Source organism: Lissotriton helveticus, chromosome 10, assembly GCF_964261635.1.
Source record: "Lissotriton helveticus chromosome 10, aLisHel1.1, whole genome shotgun sequence".
Lineage (NCBI taxonomy): Eukaryota > Metazoa > Chordata > Amphibia > Caudata > Salamandridae > Lissotriton > Lissotriton helveticus.
The window spans coordinates 251,270,351-251,294,678 of NC_136071.1; the positions used below are offsets into that span (position 1 = coordinate 251,270,351).

General features: G+C 51.4%; 1 protein-coding gene across 1 annotated transcript in view; it reads left to right on the top strand.

Moving 5' to 3' along the window:
- Positions 1-1,006: 1,006 nt before the first annotated feature.
- Positions 1,007-24,328, top strand: part of SMG1 (SMG1 nonsense mediated mRNA decay associated PI3K related kinase) — a 1,634,890-nt gene continuing 1,611,568 nt past the window's right edge. The window contains exon 1 of the mRNA XM_078665250.1: positions 1,007-1,229. Coding sequence (XP_078521376.1) covers positions 1,147-1,229 — 83 coding nt within the window. The 5' untranslated portion in view covers positions 1,007-1,146. The remainder of the gene's footprint in view (positions 1,230-24,328) is intronic.

Genomic DNA, 24,328 nt, shown 5'->3' on the forward strand with positions numbered 1-24,328 from the left:
AGCATATACACCCCTGCTCGCACCCTTCGCTCTTCCTCGGCGTTCCTGGCAAAGGTACCCCGCATTGGTCGCATCAGAATAGGTGGAAGATCCTTTTGCTATGTAGGACAATATTTGGTGGAATAGACTCTCACCAGATCTCCATACACACAGCCTGGATATATTCAAGAGGAAATTAAAAACCTGCCTTTTTAATAGCTAAACCTGCTGCCTGTCTGTCTGTTCCCCCACTGCCTAGCGCCGGGACACTCTGCCAAGTAGCTGTGCACTCTACAAATTAATATAACCTAACATAATCTTTTGGCCGTTGGCCTTTACTCTCCTGTGCAAAATAGAAAATACCTAAGGTCTTTCATGGCATCCGAACACCTGACATATTGCCACAGACTAAACTCGGCAAGTGCACCTGAATCCCAACTCTGTCTTTTACCGGACTGGTGGTATATCTACTCTCTACCAACACTCCACCATGTCTTTCTCTAGCGTGTCACAGAATAGAGTCGGAAGCTTTAGTTTAGGGACTGACAGGAAGCACGAAGGAGGCGGGTGCTAGCTTAGAGGTAAAAAAGGGACAACAAGTTAAGGTCTGCAGTAGGTGTCTAACAATTAAGCGGAAACCTGACGGCCATATGATCATGGACAAATGATTTATGTGACACGAGGACAGTCGTTGCCGGAAAACTAGATGGAACAAATAACAAGTATCGTCAATTAATAAATAGGGTTAACTTAAATGTTAACATATTCAAACCATAGTATAAGTAGAAGAAGGTAACGTAATAAATCATTATGATAGAGTATAATGCATTTGAATACAATAATATGCTACTACAGTTATTTAATATTACAAATAATGTTGATTACACTTTGATGATTACTATTCTTCTATTCTACCTTCTCATCGGTCTACACTGCGTTGAGTCTTCCTAAAATGGCGGCTTGGGATAGACTATGGACGTCCTGGGAGCCCACAGTCCTCTTTCTATTTCCATGCGTGTGCCTCCGTCCGCCTGTGTTGGCTGCAGAGACACACACGGCTGCCGTGGGACGTTTCTTCTCCGTCGCCAGTGCCTTGCTGTGTCCCTCGCCCGGCTGTGCTCTGAAGGCTGGGCTTCGGCTGCGGGCCATGCCGTGTCGGGGAAGGTAATGAGCCGCAGAGCCCCGGGATCTCGGTTGAGCAGCAGCGGCACCAGACAGTATCAGCGGAGCTGGAATGATTGGCCTCCCAGGTCAGTGGCGTCCTTTGCCTGTTGTACGGGGCCTAGACTGTCTCTCCGGACCGAGGATGGGTGATGGAAATGTTGTTTGCTTCCAGGACATGTTGAGAACGGCACCTGCACTCCCGCTCAGTTCTCGGTTAGGCTCACTATGGCGTGGGCCCTTTCCCCGTATCATGGTCTCCCGGGCTTCCTTATGAGGTCTGTGTTGGGTGGGTAGTGTCATGGTTTGGCAGTCGCCAGTCACTAGTGGAACATATATACAGCTTCCTGAATCGTGACAACATACACCGTTTCAGTTCTCCAGTTCACCTGGTTCTGTGATGGATGGAGCAGGGTGGGTGTGAGACTACACGAGTGCGTTCCCCTAAATTGTTTATACTTTCGCTGCAGTGTTCGCGACCCGCGCAGAGCATCAGTTTTCGGTTCCTAACGTCCACCTTTTGGCTTCCGTAATACTGTTCTTCCTCTAGGCCCTTGTAGGCAGTCTGACCTGGTACTCTGCACTGTAGCGTGATGTGAGGAGGCTAGAGCCCTCTTGCAGTCATCTTTCGGGCGGTGATCCCCTAGGTAGTGACAGGACCACTCTGTGGCGCGTCACATACCTGCCCACTCTAGAAACTTGTGCATCCTAACTCGGCTAACTGCCCCAGCCATAAATCCTCCATCACGCCCCCGCAGCGCTCCAACCAGCCCATTGGCACCAAGTGAGATGGGCATTTGATGTATTTTCAGAACTCCTCACACTCACTCCTGGCATGTTTTTACTCACGTGGTTCACCAATAACAGCACTCTGGAAGTGTTTTCACAGTACAGTAAACAGATCGGAACATTGAACGATTATACTCTCCTAAACTTGTAATGAGTAAAGCAGCTTTATTGTGTGCTTTCAAGCATGTTTTTAACAGGCAATGTTTTTTTCCCTTCTCGTACCTTCTGAAATATCAAAAGCCAGTCCCTGTGTATCGACCCATTTGTATTACTTTTGGTTTCTGAGAGCACGTACGGTGGATGTCAAGGATAGATCACGGTGTTAGCTCTGACTCCTGTCAAGTTATATCATCTTTATCGTTATTGTTCTCATGATATTTCTCTCCATTAACAGTTTACTTAAAGACATAACTCATAAATGTGGAGCTAGAAGTCCTTGATCAATTAAGCAATACAAGCCCCCTGCATTTAAGCTCCTTTATATAAAAAAAAAAAAAGAAAATCTGCATTTGGAAAATGCTTTACGATGGAAAAACCATAAGAATAGTATATAGTCTGTTGTATTATATTTGTACTTAGAGAATGTAAAGTCGAATTACTAAAGACTGTTCTTTTATTGCTGCAGGAAGAGTGTTCTAGAAGAAGAAAGAATGAACTCAGATACTCCAGTTCTATTTCCTAACATTTTGTGTAAGGCTAATGATAGCAATCATAGCTCATTCAGCAGGATATTGGCTGTGGAAAAAAGTGATGGAACAGCTTATATATAAACTAGAACTCAAATATATTGAAGCTAGGTCTAGAGGAGCTGCATACTTATGATTTACAAGGGAAAAAGAAGCCAGTTTAACGTGCATTAGTAAGTTCGCAGGGGCACAGCTTGATCCTGGCAGAAGAATGGATGTGAACTCTTTAGATTAGAGCAACGCTTTAGATACCAAAACGAGCAAAATACTTGCTAACCAGTTGAATAGTTTAAAGATGGGTGCATAGTTGGTAAACTGTGTTACTGAGGGGCTAAATGGGTGCTGGTATGTTACTGTAATCATTAGGAAATTGGGATATGTGTGGAATTAATAAGGTTGGTGCTTAGGAAGATTTTCAGTAGTGCATTGAGGAATTAACTTCTGGATGGTCTCGAAGCTGAAAGGTGCCCATTTCCAGAGTGGAACACTTGTAATTGGTTTCAAAGGATATTTTGAGTAGATACTACATAATTTTTTTTGGGGGGGAAACTGGTCAGTGCCCTGACAGGTTACAGCTTGGGTTCAAATGTATGCAAATTAAATGTATATATTTAGGACACAAACCGCTTCAAGAGCAGTGTTATATGTGAAGTGATGTACCAAAGATCTCCAAACAAAAGGCTTATCTTTGGGTTGATCCTATTAGCCTCTTCACTGGGTAACAAACAAATTAAATGGGCCACAAGTGTACATCAAGAGTATTTTGGGAAAGCTTGAGGGTACACTTAAATAGTGAGATCTCACTGGCGTACTGTCAAATTCAAAATCTGCATCTCCAAATGGATGAAGCTCTTAGGAGAATATTCAGACACTTTCTACTAAATTGATGCAATATCAAATCTAGTCTTGATCAAATAAGCTCAGTAATTTATATATGCATGGGGGCGTAAGAAAGTCTCTTCAATTTTGCCAAAGGGAATAACTGAGTGTCACTATTTTGAAAAGGAAGAGTTTCCACATAACTGATCTCCATATTCTCTCATAGTAGGGAGGATCAAGAATGGCATTAGAAAACATTTTTGATGGAAATGGTAGTGAGTACTTTAAACAACCCAAGGAGATGTTTTAACAGTAAAATAATACTTTTAAAAATGCTAGTATCATATACTAGGCCGATTATTTAATTGTGGAGTCATGTAAAATATGTGACGAGCACCGGAGGTGTATTTAGTGTTCCATATTCCCAGTCACATTTTAATACAACCCACATATCTATCAGCCGCAAAGTTTGAGAAGCGGCCCAAGATTCTTATACTGGAGTGTCTATAAATAAAATTATTGCTGCTTATTTGACATTAGTGCCAAAGCTGTTGTGTTATATTACCTTCTGAAGTTCTGATACGTTTTTAGGGGCGGTTTAGCCAAGGGCCCTGGCTGGCTCTTGTTGGTGGACGCCTTAGTTATGATGGATTGATGGAGAGTTTTTTGGAGAGCTGGATTCATATATATTCTGAGCACATATTCACATTTCTTGATTTCAATTCAGTAAAGTTTTGGCTTTTTTTTGTTGAGCCACTAAAGATGTTAGATTTGTTTCTGTAAAGGAGATGGGGAAATGTTGTTCATTGCATTGTATGAGTTGAACAATTGTGTTTTAATGAGCCTCACTTTGGTGGGGGGAGTGGGTGATTTGGGGACTTTCAATGAGCAGGCATCACCAATGTCTAAGTGGGAAAGTTCTAGTTCTTGGACTGTGTCCCCGAAATGTATTACTGTGAGATATGGCTAGATTCTGCATAGGATGGATAATCTATCCCAGGCTGTACATGCATAAGTAGAGATGAGTTCAGAATATAATATTCGTCGAAATGATGTCTACTATGAAGCAGTGTAAGGCACAACTGAAACTTGCATGAATTGTTTGGCCTCAAATGTTTTTGTTGACAGGATGTCATCTAAATAGAAGGTTCTGAGTTTTGTGCTTCAGTTTTTTTACCCTGCTTTATTGCAAGTCTTTATTTTCTTCATGTGACCAGTCGTTGAAGTAATTCTTTACCCAATGCATTTCACCTTATTGCTGTTGTAACTAAATAGGCATCTTTTGCCTTCTTTAAATTATGTTTTTGTACTGACACGGAAGTGCCATAACAAGCAGGATGACGTTGGTGAAAACAGTGCTTACCATTTTGTTAACCTTTTCCTCTCAAAACTCCAACATACTCGCGCTTTCAAAGCATTCAAGTTCATATTCTCTAGGGCAGGGGTCTCCAACCTTTTCTTTAGTGAGAGCAACTTCTTATCAGCAAAGTTGTCATCAAGAGGAACTGAAGGCTAACAACTTGTGCATTGTTGCCAGATACCCTCGCACCCAGCTCCATTGACTTTAAGCCTAAGGTCCATAGAACCAGATACCATGGTTTGAACAAAATACTTTCACTAGAGTCACTACCACAAGGCTACCATGTGTCAGTGAAAGCATGGTATTTGGGAATGTATGAACATATGTGCGTATGAATGGGATAAATGTGTATGGGTAAACGAGAGCCTGTGTCGTATACTTTTGGTACTGGAATACCTTTTTCGTCATATGTGGAACTGTTACATGTATATTACAAACATATGGCCACACTTTTAAATGAGAGAAAATTAAAGTGCAGAAAACGGTCTGCAAAAATGTCCATGATATGGAACTTTTTTCTGCTCTTTAAATTTCTCCCCAATAGCTTGTAGACCAGGTGCCAGCCATATTTTTAATTGAAAAATACAGCCATTTGTTTAAATGGGAGGAATTTAAAATGAAGAAACAAGCTTCATAAAACGTTAAGGCTTAATTGAGAGTAGAGAAAAACATTGAGACTTGATGTTTCACAGAAATATTTTTCTCCACCTTAAATTTCACCCATTTAAAAATGAGGACTGTATTTTTTCTGTTATAAATGTGGCACAATGTCTACTGGGTAATTACAGCAAGAGGCATGCTGTTTGTAAATGTGACACTTTGAAATGGGAGAACATTAAAATCAGTTAACTTAATCAATTGTTAACTTTCCATTTGAATTTTCTACCATTTAAAAGCATTCAGAAACCACATTTTGTTGTTCTCACACTCTAATATTGAGTTGACAAGGACTTATTTAAGAGTTAAATACCCCAGGGCTTCAGTTCTTCACTTAGGTGCTCTGGGTCATACATCCGCCTCCAGCCCTGCTACCTTCAGCCTGAAGATAATGTAAAATGAACACAGCCTTCCATTAAGTCTAAAATAATCGACCCTGCGATTTTCTTTTTTTAAAAAGAGCTTATGGCTGTGAGCTATTGTGAATGTGCCAATGAGCTACTGGTAGTTTGCCTTCGATTGGTTGAAGACGCCTACTTCTGGGTAGAACTCTAATTGTCTCATAATTTACCAACCAGAAATTCCAATTGCTCGTTCTTGTTCCCAATCCTAAATATTCTTTCTATACCTGCTTCATAGTGTAAAGGAGTAGCTTTAGGTGTTCCTTGCTGCTGTTTCCATAATAAATACTTTTTTTATGGGACATGGTTGTTATTTTTGTGCTCAGTGTCTGACCTGGAGGACCAGAGGATCGCACTTTGTCTGATCTCTGCCCTTTGACCTGTCCGGTTTGGAGAGCCCAGTTTTTGGTAAATCATTATTTTGGGCACACCTGTCATTTGTATAAAAGCACCACTTTGTAGTTGAGTTTGTACTTAACCGCATGCGCGCTAGCGGTTTTCCCGCTGCGCGCTGCGTTTTTTAAAAAGCCACGTTACATGACGAGCTCAGCTCGTCATCGGCGTGCGAGCGGTGTAACTCATGACGAGCTGAGCTCGTCATGAGCGCCGAAGTGGTTAATTAACAACTCCGAATTCTAGACTTCCAGAAACACATATATGATTTGTCCATTATTCACAGTAGTTGTTCAGATAGTTTGTTGTTTTTTACTAAATGTTTCTGATGTATTTAACGTTACCATGTTGGTAGAGACTGCCTACTCTTCTTACAATAATAGACTAGGACAATAGGATTTTCCGTTGGGAAGAATTAGTGGGTGTTTATAATTGAACTTTTACAACTGAGTGTCAACATGTTTTTTTCTGAAACTCGCCAGTTGCTGTCTTGCCTCTTTGGTTCCATGTGCAGTACATTGTTGGTTATCATTAAGTGACAATGTAGTATCTATTTGGCCGTTCAAGTGGAGTCCACAATTTAAACTCCTATGAGGAGTGAATCTTCCTCAAAATAGCTGATCAAGGAATAGCTGCATATTTGCAGCTAATACAAGCTATTCCCCTGCTCATAATGTTTGCTGAAATGCCTATTCATGTATCTAAAGTATATACATTTTTCCTTTTTTACGTCTTTGGGGTCCTTTTCCACCCACCTACTTAATTTTGTGCATTACTCATTTTGTACATAATCCACTTTGTAAGTAACCATTTTGTTGAACAGATGAGCCCAAATATGTATGATAAAATAACCATGGTGTAGAGCACCCAATATAGTTTCTACCAGACTGAATAAAGAAATATTCGGTAATTAAATAAATAGTTTTGGAATACTGCAATTTTTATTATGCTGTTTTTAAAGTTATTTAAACGCAATGAATGTTTGCCGCTCGAACTTTAAAGAAAGTGACTTGTGATTAAAGAGTTTGCAAGACTTGTACTGTGTAAGATTCTTTGGATAGAACGCTTGTGCCAAAAATTCAAATAATTGCAGCTGTAAGATGTTGCTTGGAGTATTTTGGCTAGCATTAATCGAGTGAACACCTGCATACTCGGTGGTTATGGTCCGTTGCACCCAGTGCTATTTTTTGGATAGAGAAAAGTATCTTTTAAATTAGCAGTTATTTCTCAAAAGAATGTAGTTCCCGCATTGATTAAATGGTCCTGCATATCATCCATAGTGTAACCACAAAATGAAATATTTCAATGTGTATATATCTGTTGGCTAATACAAGCGAAAATACTTAATCTCATGCTCCACAAAGCAGCAGTCTAGGTGGGCATTTGAGTTTAGTTCTCCCTTACCATCTGCAATTATATTTGGTTATTAGTCTTCTACGACAACCCCATAAGAGCTGTCACAAATCAACAGCCTGGGACCAGAGTGCACCTTCATCTAGACAACATGAAATGAGAATGCTACTGCCACCCAGATATTTCCACATTTATTTAACCAATAAATATGCAGTCATGCTTGAATGCCTGCCAGGTTTCAGTGATATGACCACCCGCAGAAGATAAATCAATGCACTTATATGAAAATATGCAGACCACAGTATCAGCCTTGTGCATAGCTACTGCTGTTTAAGCCTCTCTACTAAAATTCCTTTCTTTTTTAACCTATCAATCCACACAGTTATTAGCCTGAAAGTCATGGCAAAGTGTATTTATAATCACTCAAAAATCACCTAAATTTAGTTTTTATCCACATTTAAACATAAATACAGACAAGAAAACAAATGTTTTTCTGTCTGTATTTTAGCTGTAAAAATCAGTAAAAACAGGGAGCCTTACTAATCATATAAATAAATATGCATTTTTATATTTCTAAAATGTGAATACATAATTACAGCAATGTATTTGCCCATTGGTTTATGCGAATTACTAAGTGTGAGTTTTTAGGTCTCGCGACCTATCGATGCGCGCAAGCGCATCGAGCGGAGCGAGAATTCAAGTAGCCAAAATCCTCATGAAACCACCAGCTTTTTGCTGGCGTTTTCATGAAGTTCACGTGAACCACGTGATTAAACAAGCACGCGCATCAGCAGCATTTCTCCTGCACAAGGCTCGCAAAAGGCTCTCCTCCCTCCCCACATCAAAGGCATCAATCACCCTCCCACAGGCTTCCCCAGCCCTGCCCGCCCCCTGCTTCACGGCCAGGCCATCTGTTCCCTGCCAGACCTCTCACACCTCCGTCACAGCATGCCTGTCCGTCTTATTTTTTTAAATTTTTATTTATTTTCTTCTCTCTGCTCTCCCCTCAGGCGCCGTGACATACTTCAAAGGCTTATCACTTCACACGGCCGCAGGCCGTGCAACCAGAGCACTTCAGTTGGTGCGCAGCCCCCCTCCCAGCACTGCCTTACATTCAGTTTCCCCGTGTTACCTAACTAGTCTGCTCAGTCATTTTTACTATGATGGCTTTCATTGTCTGCGATGTCTCCTCAGTTCTTTTTTTTTTATACATTCAGTTTCCCCGTGTTACCTAACTAGTCTGCTCAGTCATTCAAACGGAATGTGTTTCCGAGCCAACATAAGTGCTGTTTCCACACTCCGAACTCTTAGTCTTCAAATATACGCACAATTTATCTTCTACATCTTGATCTCTACATCTTAAAGCTTCTAGCGAGAATTCCCATTAGAAGTACATCTGTTATGACAGCATAAACAACACACTTCAGCCCGATGCAGTAACTATCGAGTGAAAACGTATTTGGCTCCAGACGACCATCTCAAGTGAATTATCAGCACAGACCACTGCTGTTCTTCAATCTCCTCACTCAATCTCTCTCCCTCCCCAGCCAGCTTCCCCCAGGCCCCTGCTGCTTCACACCCTCATTGCAGCTCGGCCCCCTCCCATGCCCGCCGTGTCGCATTTCTCCTCCCCCTTCTCTGCCTTCCTTCCGTCTTGTTCACATTGCAGCTTAATTCATATGGGAAACGAAAAATAAAGCGACCATTACCAAATAACATTAAGTCATGAGAACTGCATTAGCCCAACAATACAGTTTTTATTAAATACACCAATTGCCAAGAAGCGAATCATCGAACGAACCAGTGAAACATTTCTCATCAGCCGGATCGGTTGCCACAGTAGGAATGTAAAAATATGAGGGCCAATGTTAACTGCTGGATGATGTAGTGTAGCCCTCATGTTCCACATAGCACTGGCTGACGGCGCGACAGTGCCGGGGAGGGGGCACCGCACACACTCCGAGGGACGGCGGACATCCGCTCTGCGCCGGCATTGGCAGTGCAATCTCGGTCACAAATTCCTGCAGACTCATGACAGTTCTATTACAGTACGGGGCCCGCAGCTCAAAAATATATTATAGCACTGAAAGAGGAGGTTATAGTTTACTAGATGTAATAATATGAATATTTAAATATGCACTGTTCAATTCATTACATTTTTTATGTTGATTTTGCTGGTATTGCGCATACTGAAGAATTAAATTGGTGCTCTGGAAGGGGCACAAAAATGGTATAAACTTCGAATGCAGTCACCGGAAATATAGCCGGACTGAACAGTACAAGCTGATAGGAGAGGCAGGTAATGGCGACAAGTAAATAAGAGCTTGCATAACTGTCGAGGGGGTCTACAGAGTTACAAAGGTCAGGACCCCGTCCATGAGCTGCAATATCTAAGAGGATTCATATGTAGTGCCCCTAAGACACTCCTTGAGCAAATCACACTAACAGAAGTGGCATGCATTAAGTATAATAATATAGACAAAATAGGACAGCCATAAAAGAGGTGAAACATGGGCCTGCAGAAGAAAGGGACGATTATCTTCAGTAATACCAGCGGAACTGTTTCCCATATGAAATAAAAGACAATCATTTGCAATGCAATATGTCTCGCATTTAAGTGAGTTTGAGCTATGGTCATTGTAAATGACAATGCCTTTATTTATGTTTTGGTTTTTAAAACAAAAATAAAAGGCATTGTTATTTGCAATTGTAATAGCTCCAACTTTCCTACTGCGAGACCTATTGGCAACGCCAGTGCTTGTTAACTTTAGTTCCCATACCCTTAATATTCCAAATTCCTGCTCTTAGACGTACCACGCCTAAAAAGAATATTCCAATAAAGTATTTTTCACTACAATAAAGACTACCTACTGGTTCTAGTCACCATTGTACTTTGTTTAAGGTATTTGTGCTTCCGTTGTGTTAGTGTCCACTCAATTTAGCGCGATAAGTGAGGAGACTTTGATCGACATAAAATAACAAGCATTTACAATGCAATGGTCTCGTCTTTGTTAAAGTTAGAGCTATTGGCATTGCTCATGACATTATTTTTGTTTGTTTTTGTTTTTAAAACATAAATAAATGGCATTGTCATTTACAAGGCCAATAGCTTAATCTCTCGCAAATGCGATACCTATTGCATTTGCACCCACACACAGAGGCCCCCCCCACACACAGAGGCCCCCCCCACACACAGAGGCCCCCCCCACACACAGAGGCCCCCCCCACACACAGAGGCCCCCCCCACACACAGAGGCCCCCCCCACACACAGAGGCCCCCCCCACACACAGAGGCCCCCCCCACACACAGAGGCCCCCCCCACACACAGAGGCCCCCCCCACACACAGAGGCCCCCCCCACACACAGAGGCCCCCCCCACACACAGAGGCCCCCCCCACACACAGAGGCCCCCCCCACACACAGAGGCCCCCCCCACACACAGAGGCCCCCCCCACACACAGAGGCCCCCCCCACACACAGAGGCCCCCCCCACACACAGAGGCCCCCCCCACACACAGAGGCCCCCCCCACACACAGAGGCCCCCCCCACACACAGAGGCCCCCCCCACACACAGAGGCCCCCCCCACACACAGAGGCCCCCCCCACACACAGAGGCCCCCCCCACACACAGAGGCCCCCCCCACACACAGAGGCCCCCCCCACACACAGAGGCCCCCCCCACACACAGAGGCCCCCCCCACACACAGAGGCCCCCCCCACACACAGAGGCCCCCCCCACACACAGAGGCCCCCCCCACACACAGAGGCCCCCCCCACACACAGAGGCCCCCCCCACACACAGAGGCCCCCCCCACACACAGAGGCCCCCCCCACACACAGAGGCCCCCCCCACACACAGAGGCCCCCCCCACACACAGAGGCCCCCCCCACACACAGAGGCCCCCCCCACACACAGAGGCCCCCCCCCACACACAGAGGCCCCCCCCCACACACAGAGGCCCCCCCCCACACACAGAGGCCCCCCCCCACACACAGAGGCCCCCCCCACACACAGAGGCCCCCCCCACACACAGAGGCCCCCCCCACACACAGAGGCCCCCCCCACACACAGAGGCCCCCCCCACACACAGAGGCCCCCCCCACACACAGAGGCCCCCCCCACACACAGAGGCCCCCCCCACACACAGAGGCCCCCCCCACACACAGAGGCCCCCCCCACACACAGAGGCCCCCCCCACACACAGAGGCCCCCCCCACACACAGAGGCCCCCCCCACACACAGAGGCCCCCCCCACACACAGAGGCCCCCCCCACACACAGAGGCCCCCCCCACACACAGAGGCCCCCCCCACACACAGAGGCCCCCCCCACACACAGAGGCCCCCCCCACACACAGAGGCCCCCCCCACACACAGAGGCCCCCCCCACACACAGAGGCCCCCCCCACACACAGAGGCCCCCCCCACACACAGAGGCCCCCCCCACACACAGAGGCCCCCCCCACACACAGAGGCCCCCCCCACACACAGAGGCCCCCCCCACACACAGAGGCCCCCCCCACACACAGAGGCCCCCCCCACACACAGAGGCCCCCCCCACACACAGAGGCCCCCCCCACACACAGAGGCCCCCCCCACACACAGAGGCCCCCCCCACACACAGAGGCCCCCCCCACACACAGAGGCCCCCCCCACACACAGAGGCCCCCCCCCACACACAGAGGCCCCCCCCACACACAGAGGCCCCCCCACACACAGAGGCCCCCCCCCACACACAGAGGCCCCCCCCACACACAGAGGCCCCCCCCACACACAGAGGCCCCCCACACACAGAGGCCCCCCCACACACAGAGGCCCCCCCCACACACAGAGGCCCCCCCCACACACAGAGGCCCCCCCACACACAGAGGCCCCCCCCACACACAGAGCCCCCCCCACACACAGAGCCCCCCCCACACACAGAGCCCTCCCCCACACACAGAGCCCTCCCCCACACACAGAGCCCCCCCCCACACACAGCCCCCCCCACACACAGAGCCCCCCCTACACACAGAGCCCCCCCACACACAGCCACACACACACACAGAGCCACACACATGATATTGACTCAAAGACGTGTAAGTGCTACCTGAAAATGAATCGTTGTGTTAGACACCGGTCAAGCTTAAAAAAGACATAACACTTGCGAGACCTATTGCATTGCAAATGCTTGTTTTTCATTAGGAAAGTTTGAGCTATTGGTCTTGTAAATGACAAATTTTGTATTTGTTTTGTTTTTGAAAATAGCGAAATTAATAGCTTTGTCATTTACAATGCCAATAGTTATAACTTTCGCAAATGTGACACCTATAGCATTTGTAATGCAATATGTGTTGTATTTATGTGACTTACATGTATTGATATTACAAATAACAATGGCTTTTATTTTTTTTCCAATAATTAATACTTAAATAAAAGTTAATTGTAATTTATAATGGCAATAGCTTAAAGTTGTGTAAATATCTTTTGGGAAGATTATGTTCAGTGTATTTTATTGTGACGAAAATCCAAGAACAGAAGTGAAATATTAACATTTTTTTGTTACATTTGTAATAAAGCTTGAAACATTGAGAGAACATATTTGTGGTAGAGCTGAGTGATGTGATGGCGAACGAATGATGCTGTGCTGCTTCTTATCGTGGCTCAATGTAATTACATACATTCTGTCCCTGTAACCTTCCAAAAGATATGCCTCGCCCATGATGGAAAGTGCCTAAGATGCAAACAAGAATGACTGGGGCATATAGTTAAAATGTTCTGGTCGCCAGAGGTTATCCGCTTTCAGAAAGCAGGTAGGAATATGACCGTAGTCAACCCAATGCATGCTTCCTAGGTTTACACCCCTGCCCAGAAAAAGGGTATGGAATCCCAAATGGTAGCACTTGGGTTTGTACTAGCAGAACTGAAACTAGCCTGATTATTAAATTGTGGGTAAAGACATGGCCAGTAGCAGTAGAGATGTGTATGTTGACAGAGAACGGACAGTAAAGTCGATGATGACGAGAAAATTGTTAACGACATGGTGAAGAAAATGAATCTGAACGGACAGATGTGAACTCGTAGATCTCTGTTTGTTTTCACCCCCTGAAACGTACTGTGTTATTACCCATGTAACAAACTGCTGTACACCGTAATGCATGGGACATAACTGACGTATACGCGTTCATGCTGCCCTTTTGTTTGTTTTGTCTTTTTTCTATTTGAACATTAATATAAAAAGACTAAAATAAAAAGTAGATTTGAAGTGCGCCGCAGTACCATTTATTTAATCTTGTAGTGCTTTCGGGATTGGGGTGCCCTGTGTGGTGCTAGGATACTCACTGGTCTTTGTTGGAACTCTTGCAGACTCTAATTCAATTAAGGCCATGCTGCCTCTGCGCCAAAACAGATAATGTGGTTTTATGGGGTCTAATTCGCCATCTGCGGCTTATTGACAATTATGCCCCTATTTTACCACCTACCCCGCTGCTCTGCGTGTGATGGAGACAACCAGTGCCCTGTGCCTTCCCGATCATCAGGGGTGAAAGGTGGCATGTTCCCCTGGCGCGAGGTTTGCAGCGTCACAGCCTTGGCAACACCTACTCGGTGGGGTGCACGGGGAGGTAACCATTAAAAAACTATGCCTGCCCGGCAGCGCGGGATGACCTGCTCACACTGCCGCCAGAACAAGCAATTGGGCATGGGGGGAGCTAACCTACTTTAAGCGGCTGCCTACGACCCTGCTGAGCTGGCACCGCAGGGTGTCATGGCGCTAATTGGGACCACTCTCTCAGGCTTCAGCGGTCCTGCCACACGGAAAGTGATTTGACTTTTGATGTATCGGGAAGTAAAGGGTAGCGGTCACGTGCGCGCACATTGTATGTGACACCCTGAGCCAGGTCTGGATTTTTAGTCAACAGTGAACAGGGGTGGGAGAAACACTTAATGTGCACGTGAGTGGGAGTTGGGTGCCCAAAAAGGAGCGATGCGAAGGACAAAAGCGCGCACACACGCTGAAATCTGAAATGGCCCGGCACGACCGCCCAGCAGCATGTGAGACAGGAGATGTGCACGGCGCCGGGCTGGGCGTGCGCGTCCACGAAGTGAAATCGCCGAGGGCTTGCGCGTGCACATCCCCTGTCTCACGTGCACATCCCCTGTCTCACATTCCCGGCAAGTCGCTAACAATAGATGCTTCGCAGCTCGACCTAAAAGGAAACTTCAAAAATCCGGGGGGAGGGGGGTGGATCGGAAGCATTAGATTGTGCCATGGCATGAGGCGTACTCAAACTTACTTACAGAGACTGATTCACAAGACCACCATCTTCATGCAGACAATGGAAAGAAAGAGGTAGTGGCACTGGCGGTGTGAAAAACAACGGCGGCTTCACACACACACACACACAGAGCCACACACACACACAGAGCCACACACACACACACAGAGCCACACACACACAGAGCCACACACACACAGAGCCAGCCACACACAGAGCCAGCCACACACAGAGCCAGCCACACACAGAGCCACACACACACAGAGCCACACACACACAGAGCCACACACACACACACAGAGCCACACACACACACACACAGAGCCACACACACACACACACAGAGCCACAAACACACACACAGAGCCACACACACATAGCCACACACACACACAGAGCCACACACACACACAGAGCCACACACGCACACAGAGCCACACGCACACAGAGCCACACGCACACACAGAGCCACACGCACACACAGAGCCACACGCACACACAGAGCCACACGCACACACAGAGCCACACGCACACACAGAGCCACACGCACACACAGAGCCACACGCACACACAGAGCCACACGCACACACAGAGCCACACGCACACACAGAGCCACACGCACACACAGCCACACGCACACACAGAGCCACACGCACACACAGAGCCACACGCACACACAGAGCCACACGCACACACAGAGCCACACGCACACACAGAGCCACACGCACACACAGAGCCACACGCACACACAGAGCCACACGCACACACAGAGCCACACGCACACACAGAGCCACACGCACACACAGAGCCACACGCACACACAGAGCCACACGCACACACAGAGCCACACGCACACACAGAGCCACACGCACACACAGAGCCACACGCACACACCGAGCCCCACGCGCACACCGAGCCCCACGCGCACACCGAGCCCCACGCGCACACCGAGCCCCACACACACACACACAGAGCCCCACACACACACACACAGAGCCCCACACACACACACAGACACAGAGCCACACACACACAGACACAGAGCCACACACACACACACAGAGCCACACACACACAGACACAGAGCCACACACACACCGAGCCCCACGCACACCGAGCCCCACGCACACCGAGCCCCACGCACACCGAGCCCCACGCACACCGAGCCCCACGCACACCGAGCCCCACGCACACACCGAGCCCCACACACACACCGAGCCCCACACACACACCGAGCCCCACACACACACCGAGCCCCACACGCACACCGAGCCCCACACGCACACCGAGCCCCACACGCACACCGAGCCCCACACGCACACCGAGCCCCACACGCACACCGAGCCCCACACGCACACCGAGCCCCACGCGCACACCGAGCCCCACGCGCACACCGAGCCCCACGCGCACACCGAGCCCCACGCGCACACCGAGCCCCACACACACACACACAGAGCCCCACACACACACACACAGAGCCCCACACACACACAGACACAGAGCCACACACACACAGACACAGAGCCACACACACACACACAGAGCCACACACACACAGACACAGAGCCACACACACACCGAGCCCCACGCACACCGAGCCCCACGCACACCGAGCCCCACGCACACCGAGCCCCACGCACACCGAGCCCCACGCACACCGAGCCCCACGCACACACCGAGCCCCACACACACACCGAGCCCCACACGCACACCGAGCCCCACACGCACACCGAGCCCCACACGCACACCGAGCCCCACACGCACACCGAGCCCCACACGCACACCGAGCCCCACACGCACACCGAGCCCCACACGCACACCGAGCCCCACACGCACACCGAGCCCCACACGCACACCGAGCCCCACACGCACACCGAGCCCCACACGCACACCGAGCCCCACACGCACACCGAGCCCCACACGCACACCGAGCCCCACACGCACACCGAGCCCCACACGCACACCGAGCCCCACACGCACACCGAGCCCCACACGCACACCGAGCCCCACACGCACACCGAGCCCCACACGCACACCGAGCCCCACACGCACACCGAGCCCCACACGCACACCGAGCCCCACACGCACACCGAGCCCCACACGCACACCGAGCCCCACACGCACACCGAGCCCCACACGCACACCGAGCCCCACACGCACACCGAGCCCCACACGCACACCGAGCCCCACACGCACACCGAGCCCCACACGCACACCGAGCCCCACACGCACACCGAGCCCCACACGCACACCGAGCCCCACACGCACACCGAGCCCCACACGCACACCGAGCCCCACACGCACACCGAGCCCCACACGCACACCGAGCCCCACACGCACACCGAGCCCCACACGCACACCGAGCCCCACACGCACACCGAGCCCCACACGCACACCGAGCCCCACACGCACACCGAGCCCCACACGCACACCGAGCCCCACACGCACACCGAGCCCCACACGCACACCGAGCCCCACACGCACACCGAGCCCCACACGCACACCGAGCCCCACACGCACACCGAGCCCCACACGCACACCGAGCCCCACACGCACACCGAGCCCCACACGCACACCGAGCCCCACACGCACACCGAGCCCCACACGCACACCGAGCCCCACACGCACACCGAGCCCCACACGCACACCGAGCCCCACACGCACACCGAGCCCCACACGCACACCGAGCCCCACACGCACACCGAGCCCCACACGCACACCGAGCCCCACACGCACACCGAGCCCCACACGCACACCGAGCCCCACACGCACACCGAGCCCCACACGCACACCGAGCCCCACACGCACACCGAGCCCCACACGCACACCGAGCCCCACACGCACACCGAGCCCCACACGCACACCGAGCCCCACACGCACACCGAGCCCCACACACACACCGAGCCCCACACACACACCGAGCCCCACACACACACCGAGCCCCACACACACACCGAGCCCCACACACACACCGAGCCCCACACACACACCGAGCCCCACACACACACCGAGCCCCACACACACACCGAGCCCCACACACACACCGAGCCCCACACACACACCGAGCCCCACACACACACCGAGCCCCACACACACACCGAGCCCCACACACACACCGAGCCCCACACACACACCGAGCCCCACACACACACCGAGCCCCACACACACACCGAGCCCCACACACACACCGAGCCCCACACACACACCGAGCCCCACACACACACACCGAGCCCCACACACACACACCGAGCCCCACACACACACACCGAGCCCCACACACACACACCGAGCCCCACACACACACACCGAGCCCCACACACACACACCGAGCCCCACACACACACCGAGCCCCACACACACACCGAGCCCCACACACACACCGAGCCCCACACACACACCGAGCCCCACACACACACCGAGCCCCACACACACACCGAGCCCCACACACACACCGAGCCCCACACACACACCGAGCCCCACACACACACCGAGCCCCACACACACACCGAGCCCCACACACACACCGAGCCCCACACACACACCGAGCCCCACACACAGCCACACACACACACCGAGCCCCACACACACACAGCCACACACACACACAGCCACACACACACACAGCCACACACACACACAGCCACACACACACACAGCCACACACACACACAGCCACACACACACACAGCCACACACACACACAGCCACACACACACACAGCCACACACACACACAGCCACACACACACACAGCCACACACACACACAGCCACACACACACACAGCCACACACACACAGCCACACACACACACAGCCACACACACACACAGCCACACACACACACAGCCACACACACAGCCACACACACAGACACACACCGAGCCACACACACCGAGCCACACACACCGAGCCACACACACCGAGCCACACACACCGAGCCACACACACCGAGCCACACACACCGAGCCACACACACCGAGCCACACACACCGAGCCACACACACCGAGCCACACACACCGAGCCACACACACCGAGCCACACACACCGAGCCACACACACCGAGCCACACACACCGAGCCACACACACCGAGCCACACACACCGAGCCACACACACCGAGCCACACACACACACACAGCCACACACACACACACAGCCACACACACACAGCCACACACACACACACAGCCACACACACACACAGCCACACACACACACAGCCACACACACAGCCACACACACACAGCCACACACACACACAGCCACACACACACACAGCCACACACACACACACAGCCACACACACACACACAGCCACACACACACACACAGCCACACACACACACACAGCCACACACAGCCACACACACACACACAGCCACACACAGCCACACACACACACACAGCCACACACAGCCACACACACACACACAGCCACACACAGCCACACACACACACACAGCCACACACACAGCCACACACACAGCCACACACACACACACAGCCACACACACACACACAGCCACACACACAGCCACAGCCACACACACACACACAGCCACACACACAGCCACACACACACAGAGCGCCACACACAGAGCGCCACACACACACACACACAGAGCCCCACACACACACACACCGAGCCCCACACACACACACACCGAGCCCCCCACACACACACACCGAGCCCCCCACACACACACACACACACACAGCCACACACACACACACACACACACAGCCACACACACACACACACACACACAGCCACACACACACACACACACAGAGCCACACACACACACACAGAGCCACACACACACACACACAGAGCCACACGCACACAGAGCCACACGCACACCGAGCCCCACGCACACCGAGCCCCACGCACACCGAGCCCCACGCACACCGAGCCCCACGCACACCGAGCCCCACGCACACCGAGCCCCACGCACACCGAGCCCCACGCACACCGAGCCCCACGCACACCGAGCCCCACGCACACCGAGCCCCACGCACACCGAGCCCCACGCACACCGAGCCCCACGCACACCGAGCCCCACGCACACCGAGCCCCACGCACACCGAGCCCCACGCACACCGAGCCCCACGCACACCGAGCCCCACGCACACCGAGCCCCACGCACACCGAGCCCCACGCACACCGAGCCCCACGCACACCGAGCCCCACGCACACCGAGCCCCACGCACACCGAGCCACACACACCGAGCCACACACACCGAGCCACACACACCGAGCCACACACACCGAGCCACACACACCGAGCCACACACACCGAGCCACACACACCGAGCCACACACACACACACAGCCACACACACACACACAGCCACACACACACACACAGCCACACACACACACACAGCCACACACACACACACAGCCACACACACACACACAGCCACACACACACACAGCCACACACACACACACAGCCACACACACACAGCCACACACACACACAGCCACACACACAGCCACACACACAGCCACACACACACACACACACACAGCCACACACACACACACAGCCACACACACACACACAGCCACACACAGCCACACACAGCCACACACACACACACACACACAGCCACACACAGCCACACACACACACACAGCCACACACAGCCACACACACACACACAGCCACACACACACACACAGCCACACACACAGCCACACACACACACACAGCCACACACACACACACAGCCACACACACAGCCACACACACACAGAGCGCCACACACAGAGCGCCACACACACACACACACAGAGCCCCACACACACACACCGAGCCCCACACACACACACACCGAGCCCCCCACACACACACACACCGAGCCCCCCACACACACACACACACACACAGCCACACACACACACACACACACACAGCCACACACACACACACACACAGAGCCACACACACACACACAGAGCCACACGCACACCGAGCCCCACGCACACCGAGCCCCACGCACACCGAGCCCCACGCACACCGAGCCCCACGCACACCGAGCCCCACGCACACCGAGCCCCACGCACACCGAGCCCCACGCACACCGAGCCCCACGCACACCGAGCCCCACGCACACCGAGCCCCACGCACACCGAGCCCCACGCACACCGAGCCCCACGCACACCGAGCCCCACGCACACACACGCACAGAGCCACACGCACACAGAGCCACACGCACACACACACACAGAGCCACACGCACACACACACACAGAGCCACACGCACACACACACACAGAGCCACACGCACACACACACACAGAGCCACACGCACACACAGCCACACGCACACACACACACAGAGCCACACGCACACACACACAGAGACACAGAGCCCCACGCACGCAGAGAGCCCCACGCACGCAGAGAGCCCCACGCACGCAGAGAGCCCCACGCACGCAGAGAGCCCCACGCACGCAGAGAGCCCCACGCACACACACGATGTTAGAAGACTATTTAGGCGTGTTAGCAAAAATAACGGGGTGCTATGTCCTATCCGGAAGCGAGGTTTAGTGAGCTAGTGTGGTTCACGCATGGCTGCAGTACCCTCCGTGAAAGCCCTTAGTTGATTTTCCAGAAGCCTCGTAGCATGCTTGGCACTGCTGAGGTAATGCTGTCCTGTAATAAAATGCAGGATCACAAAAGGGCCGCCCCTTTGCGTGTGAGGGTCCCCTTTGTTCCCAACAGCGAGGGCACACATGTTGCAATGAGGTGGCGCTTCCCGGGCAGTCTGTCGGTGTGACGAGGGCGATGTTTTTAACCCTCCTGTTATAAGCAACTGCCGTGTTATGAAGGGAGGAAAACGTAGGTGTTTCACGTATGGCTGTAAATATATTGACCTCGTAAGGATTGCGGCCTATCCCCCGCACACCTCGCCCCTGGCAGCCGATGAACGGACGGGGCGGCCTACAACTGCAGCTTACAGTGTGGGGGGGGTTTGCTACGGAGGCAATGGCCCAACGACGACAATTCTCCCGTCAGCCAGTAAACGCCCCACCGTAGCGTTGTTAGGCCAAATCCCGAGCCTGTGTGCCCCTACGTGATCCGCGTTGTGGGGTGGGGTGGGGGGGACGGGTCTACAGCCTCGGGCCCTCAAGCGCCCTGATCGCTATGGAGTCAGGGGGGGGAGGGTGGCTAGGGGGAGCGGCATGGCATAGCACGAAGTCTGCAAGTGTGCCCCGTGTCCCTGCTTGTGACCCACCGCGCCCTCAGTCTGCCACACGTGGTAATTGGTCGGCCAGCGATCGCCGAAGAATGGCAGCCCCGCAACGCGTCAATCTAGCGTCTGCGTTCGACCCGCTGGTATTGCCACGCTTACCTAACACCTAACCTGGTGGGGGGGGGGCCACGACTGCCTCCCCCCTGAGCTATCCACGGCATTCCCACCGAGGAAACACCGCCACAGATTGCGGGTTCCCCCACGGCGAGGCTAAGACCTTCGCAGTGCTTTGAGGAGGGAGGCGGCACTCACCTTTTTGAGCCCGGCCGGTGCCAAAAAGCAAGGCGGCCAGCAGCTGCGGGCAGGCTCGGACAGCCATCCCCGCTATGCGCGCCCCAGCGGCAGCAGCCTGCTGTCCGCATGCATGGCGGGTGCCGGGCTGTGTTGTGGTCGCGGCTGCCGGTGCCTCCCCAGCCTCCCCACCCTCTATCGCCGCTTCCAGGCTGGAGGGGGGAAGAGTCCGTGTTCAGGGAACCAAGCGTCCAGTAGCCCCCGGTGCCGTGAGGTCACTTTTCTCTGCGCAAAGTTGTGCCTCTGCTTCCTGCTCCTCCTTCGGCCGCCGCTCGGGCCACTTTCAATCTCGGGCAACCCACACGTGCGAAGACCTCGGTAAGTTGACCGGCAGGCAGTGTCTTTTTCCAAACGGGGGTTCTGCGTTACGGAGGACTGGGGCAGGGGAGGAACCAGCGAGAAGCGCATGCAGGGGTTGGGCGGGGGAGGCCCGGGTATGACTTCCTCGGGCTCCACTCTCTTCTCAGGGGTGGGGTCCAAAGTGCTGCAGGCGGAGCCCAGCTGGAGGAGCTCACAAAAGTCTTCGGGGGTAACTTCTAGGGCACCCTCCTGGCAGCTGGAGTGAACAGGGACATCTGATTTCAGAGAAGGGGCGTAGCTATAAATATTGCAGCCAGTGCAGTGGCGGGGCTCAGGGGAACGAAAGGCAAAGATACCCCAATTATGTCTTTTATTACGCAGCTGACTGAACTTCGGACCACGCCATGAACACCACCATCTTTCTCCGAGGTCATGCAGAATTGGCTCGGAGAAACGCCCCGTCATTTTCCGACTGCGGGGCGTGTTTTTCTTTCTCTCCTCTTCCCATTGGCTGGAATGTAAACAACGGGCGTGTTTTGACTTGTTGTTGTTTACATTCCAGCCAATGGGAAGAGGAGAGAAAGACACGAAAAAACACAACCCTCAATCCAAAAAAGATGGGGCTTAAATGGAAAGACAAACCTCTTCTCCAATGGCTGGCCTCCGTTTAGGAAGCCAGCCAATGGAGAAGAGGGGCCGGTTTAAGCCCCATACTAAGAAACATAAAATCTCGCAAGCGCAGCCTACGCTAGCAGAGACCTAAAAATGAGAATTGAATTACCATGTAATCACAAGTAACCTGATCTTTGTATTACTCCAGTTTAAAAAAAAAAAAAGGCCAACATGCGTCGAAGATGTTTCTCTTATTTATTCTTAGTTCCTGCCTATATACTCTTTTAGCTGTTGAAAGACTTGATGTGGATAATACCAATGCTTATAACAGGCTTTGAGTAGTTATGAAAAACAAGGGTACCCCATAAGTTAAACCTGGGGTTGAAGTATTTTTTAGAAAAAACAATGGTTTCTGGTGGCCTAAAGAGGTCAAGGATGTATTCCACAGAAATATATACAGTGAAGTGGGGGAATTTCCTTGGTTGGGTCGACGGCGTTTCTATCTAGACAATTTTAGATCATCATCAGGACATGGTGAGCTTTCCTGAAATAGCATTAAAATTGAGGTAATTTTAGTACTATGTCCCTACACAAATAATTTCTTAGCATAGTGGTTTAGTGCTCCCAGTGGCCTGTAAAACCTTTTGGCATGCACATTGTTCATAATTTGATAGGGTTGGTAACCGTGAATTATCGCGCTTTTGTGCCTAATCAATTGGTTTTAGTTAAGGTACATGCGTGGTTGCGCGCTTTATGAAAGAACGGGGCTTACTTGAAAAGATGGCTGAATTTAATTTCCATCAAAGAACGGGAGTTGTGAATTTAATTTCCATCAAAGAACGGGAGTTGATAGTGAGGTTGCTCAGTCGGTGGATACATCCTTGTTTGTGACATTCTGTATATAGCTTTATTTTTAATTTTTCACTCAGTCACCCTATGCACTTTGTCACCAATGTGAGCACCTGAAACGTATGTCTTCGTTAAAAAACAAAATAAAGTAT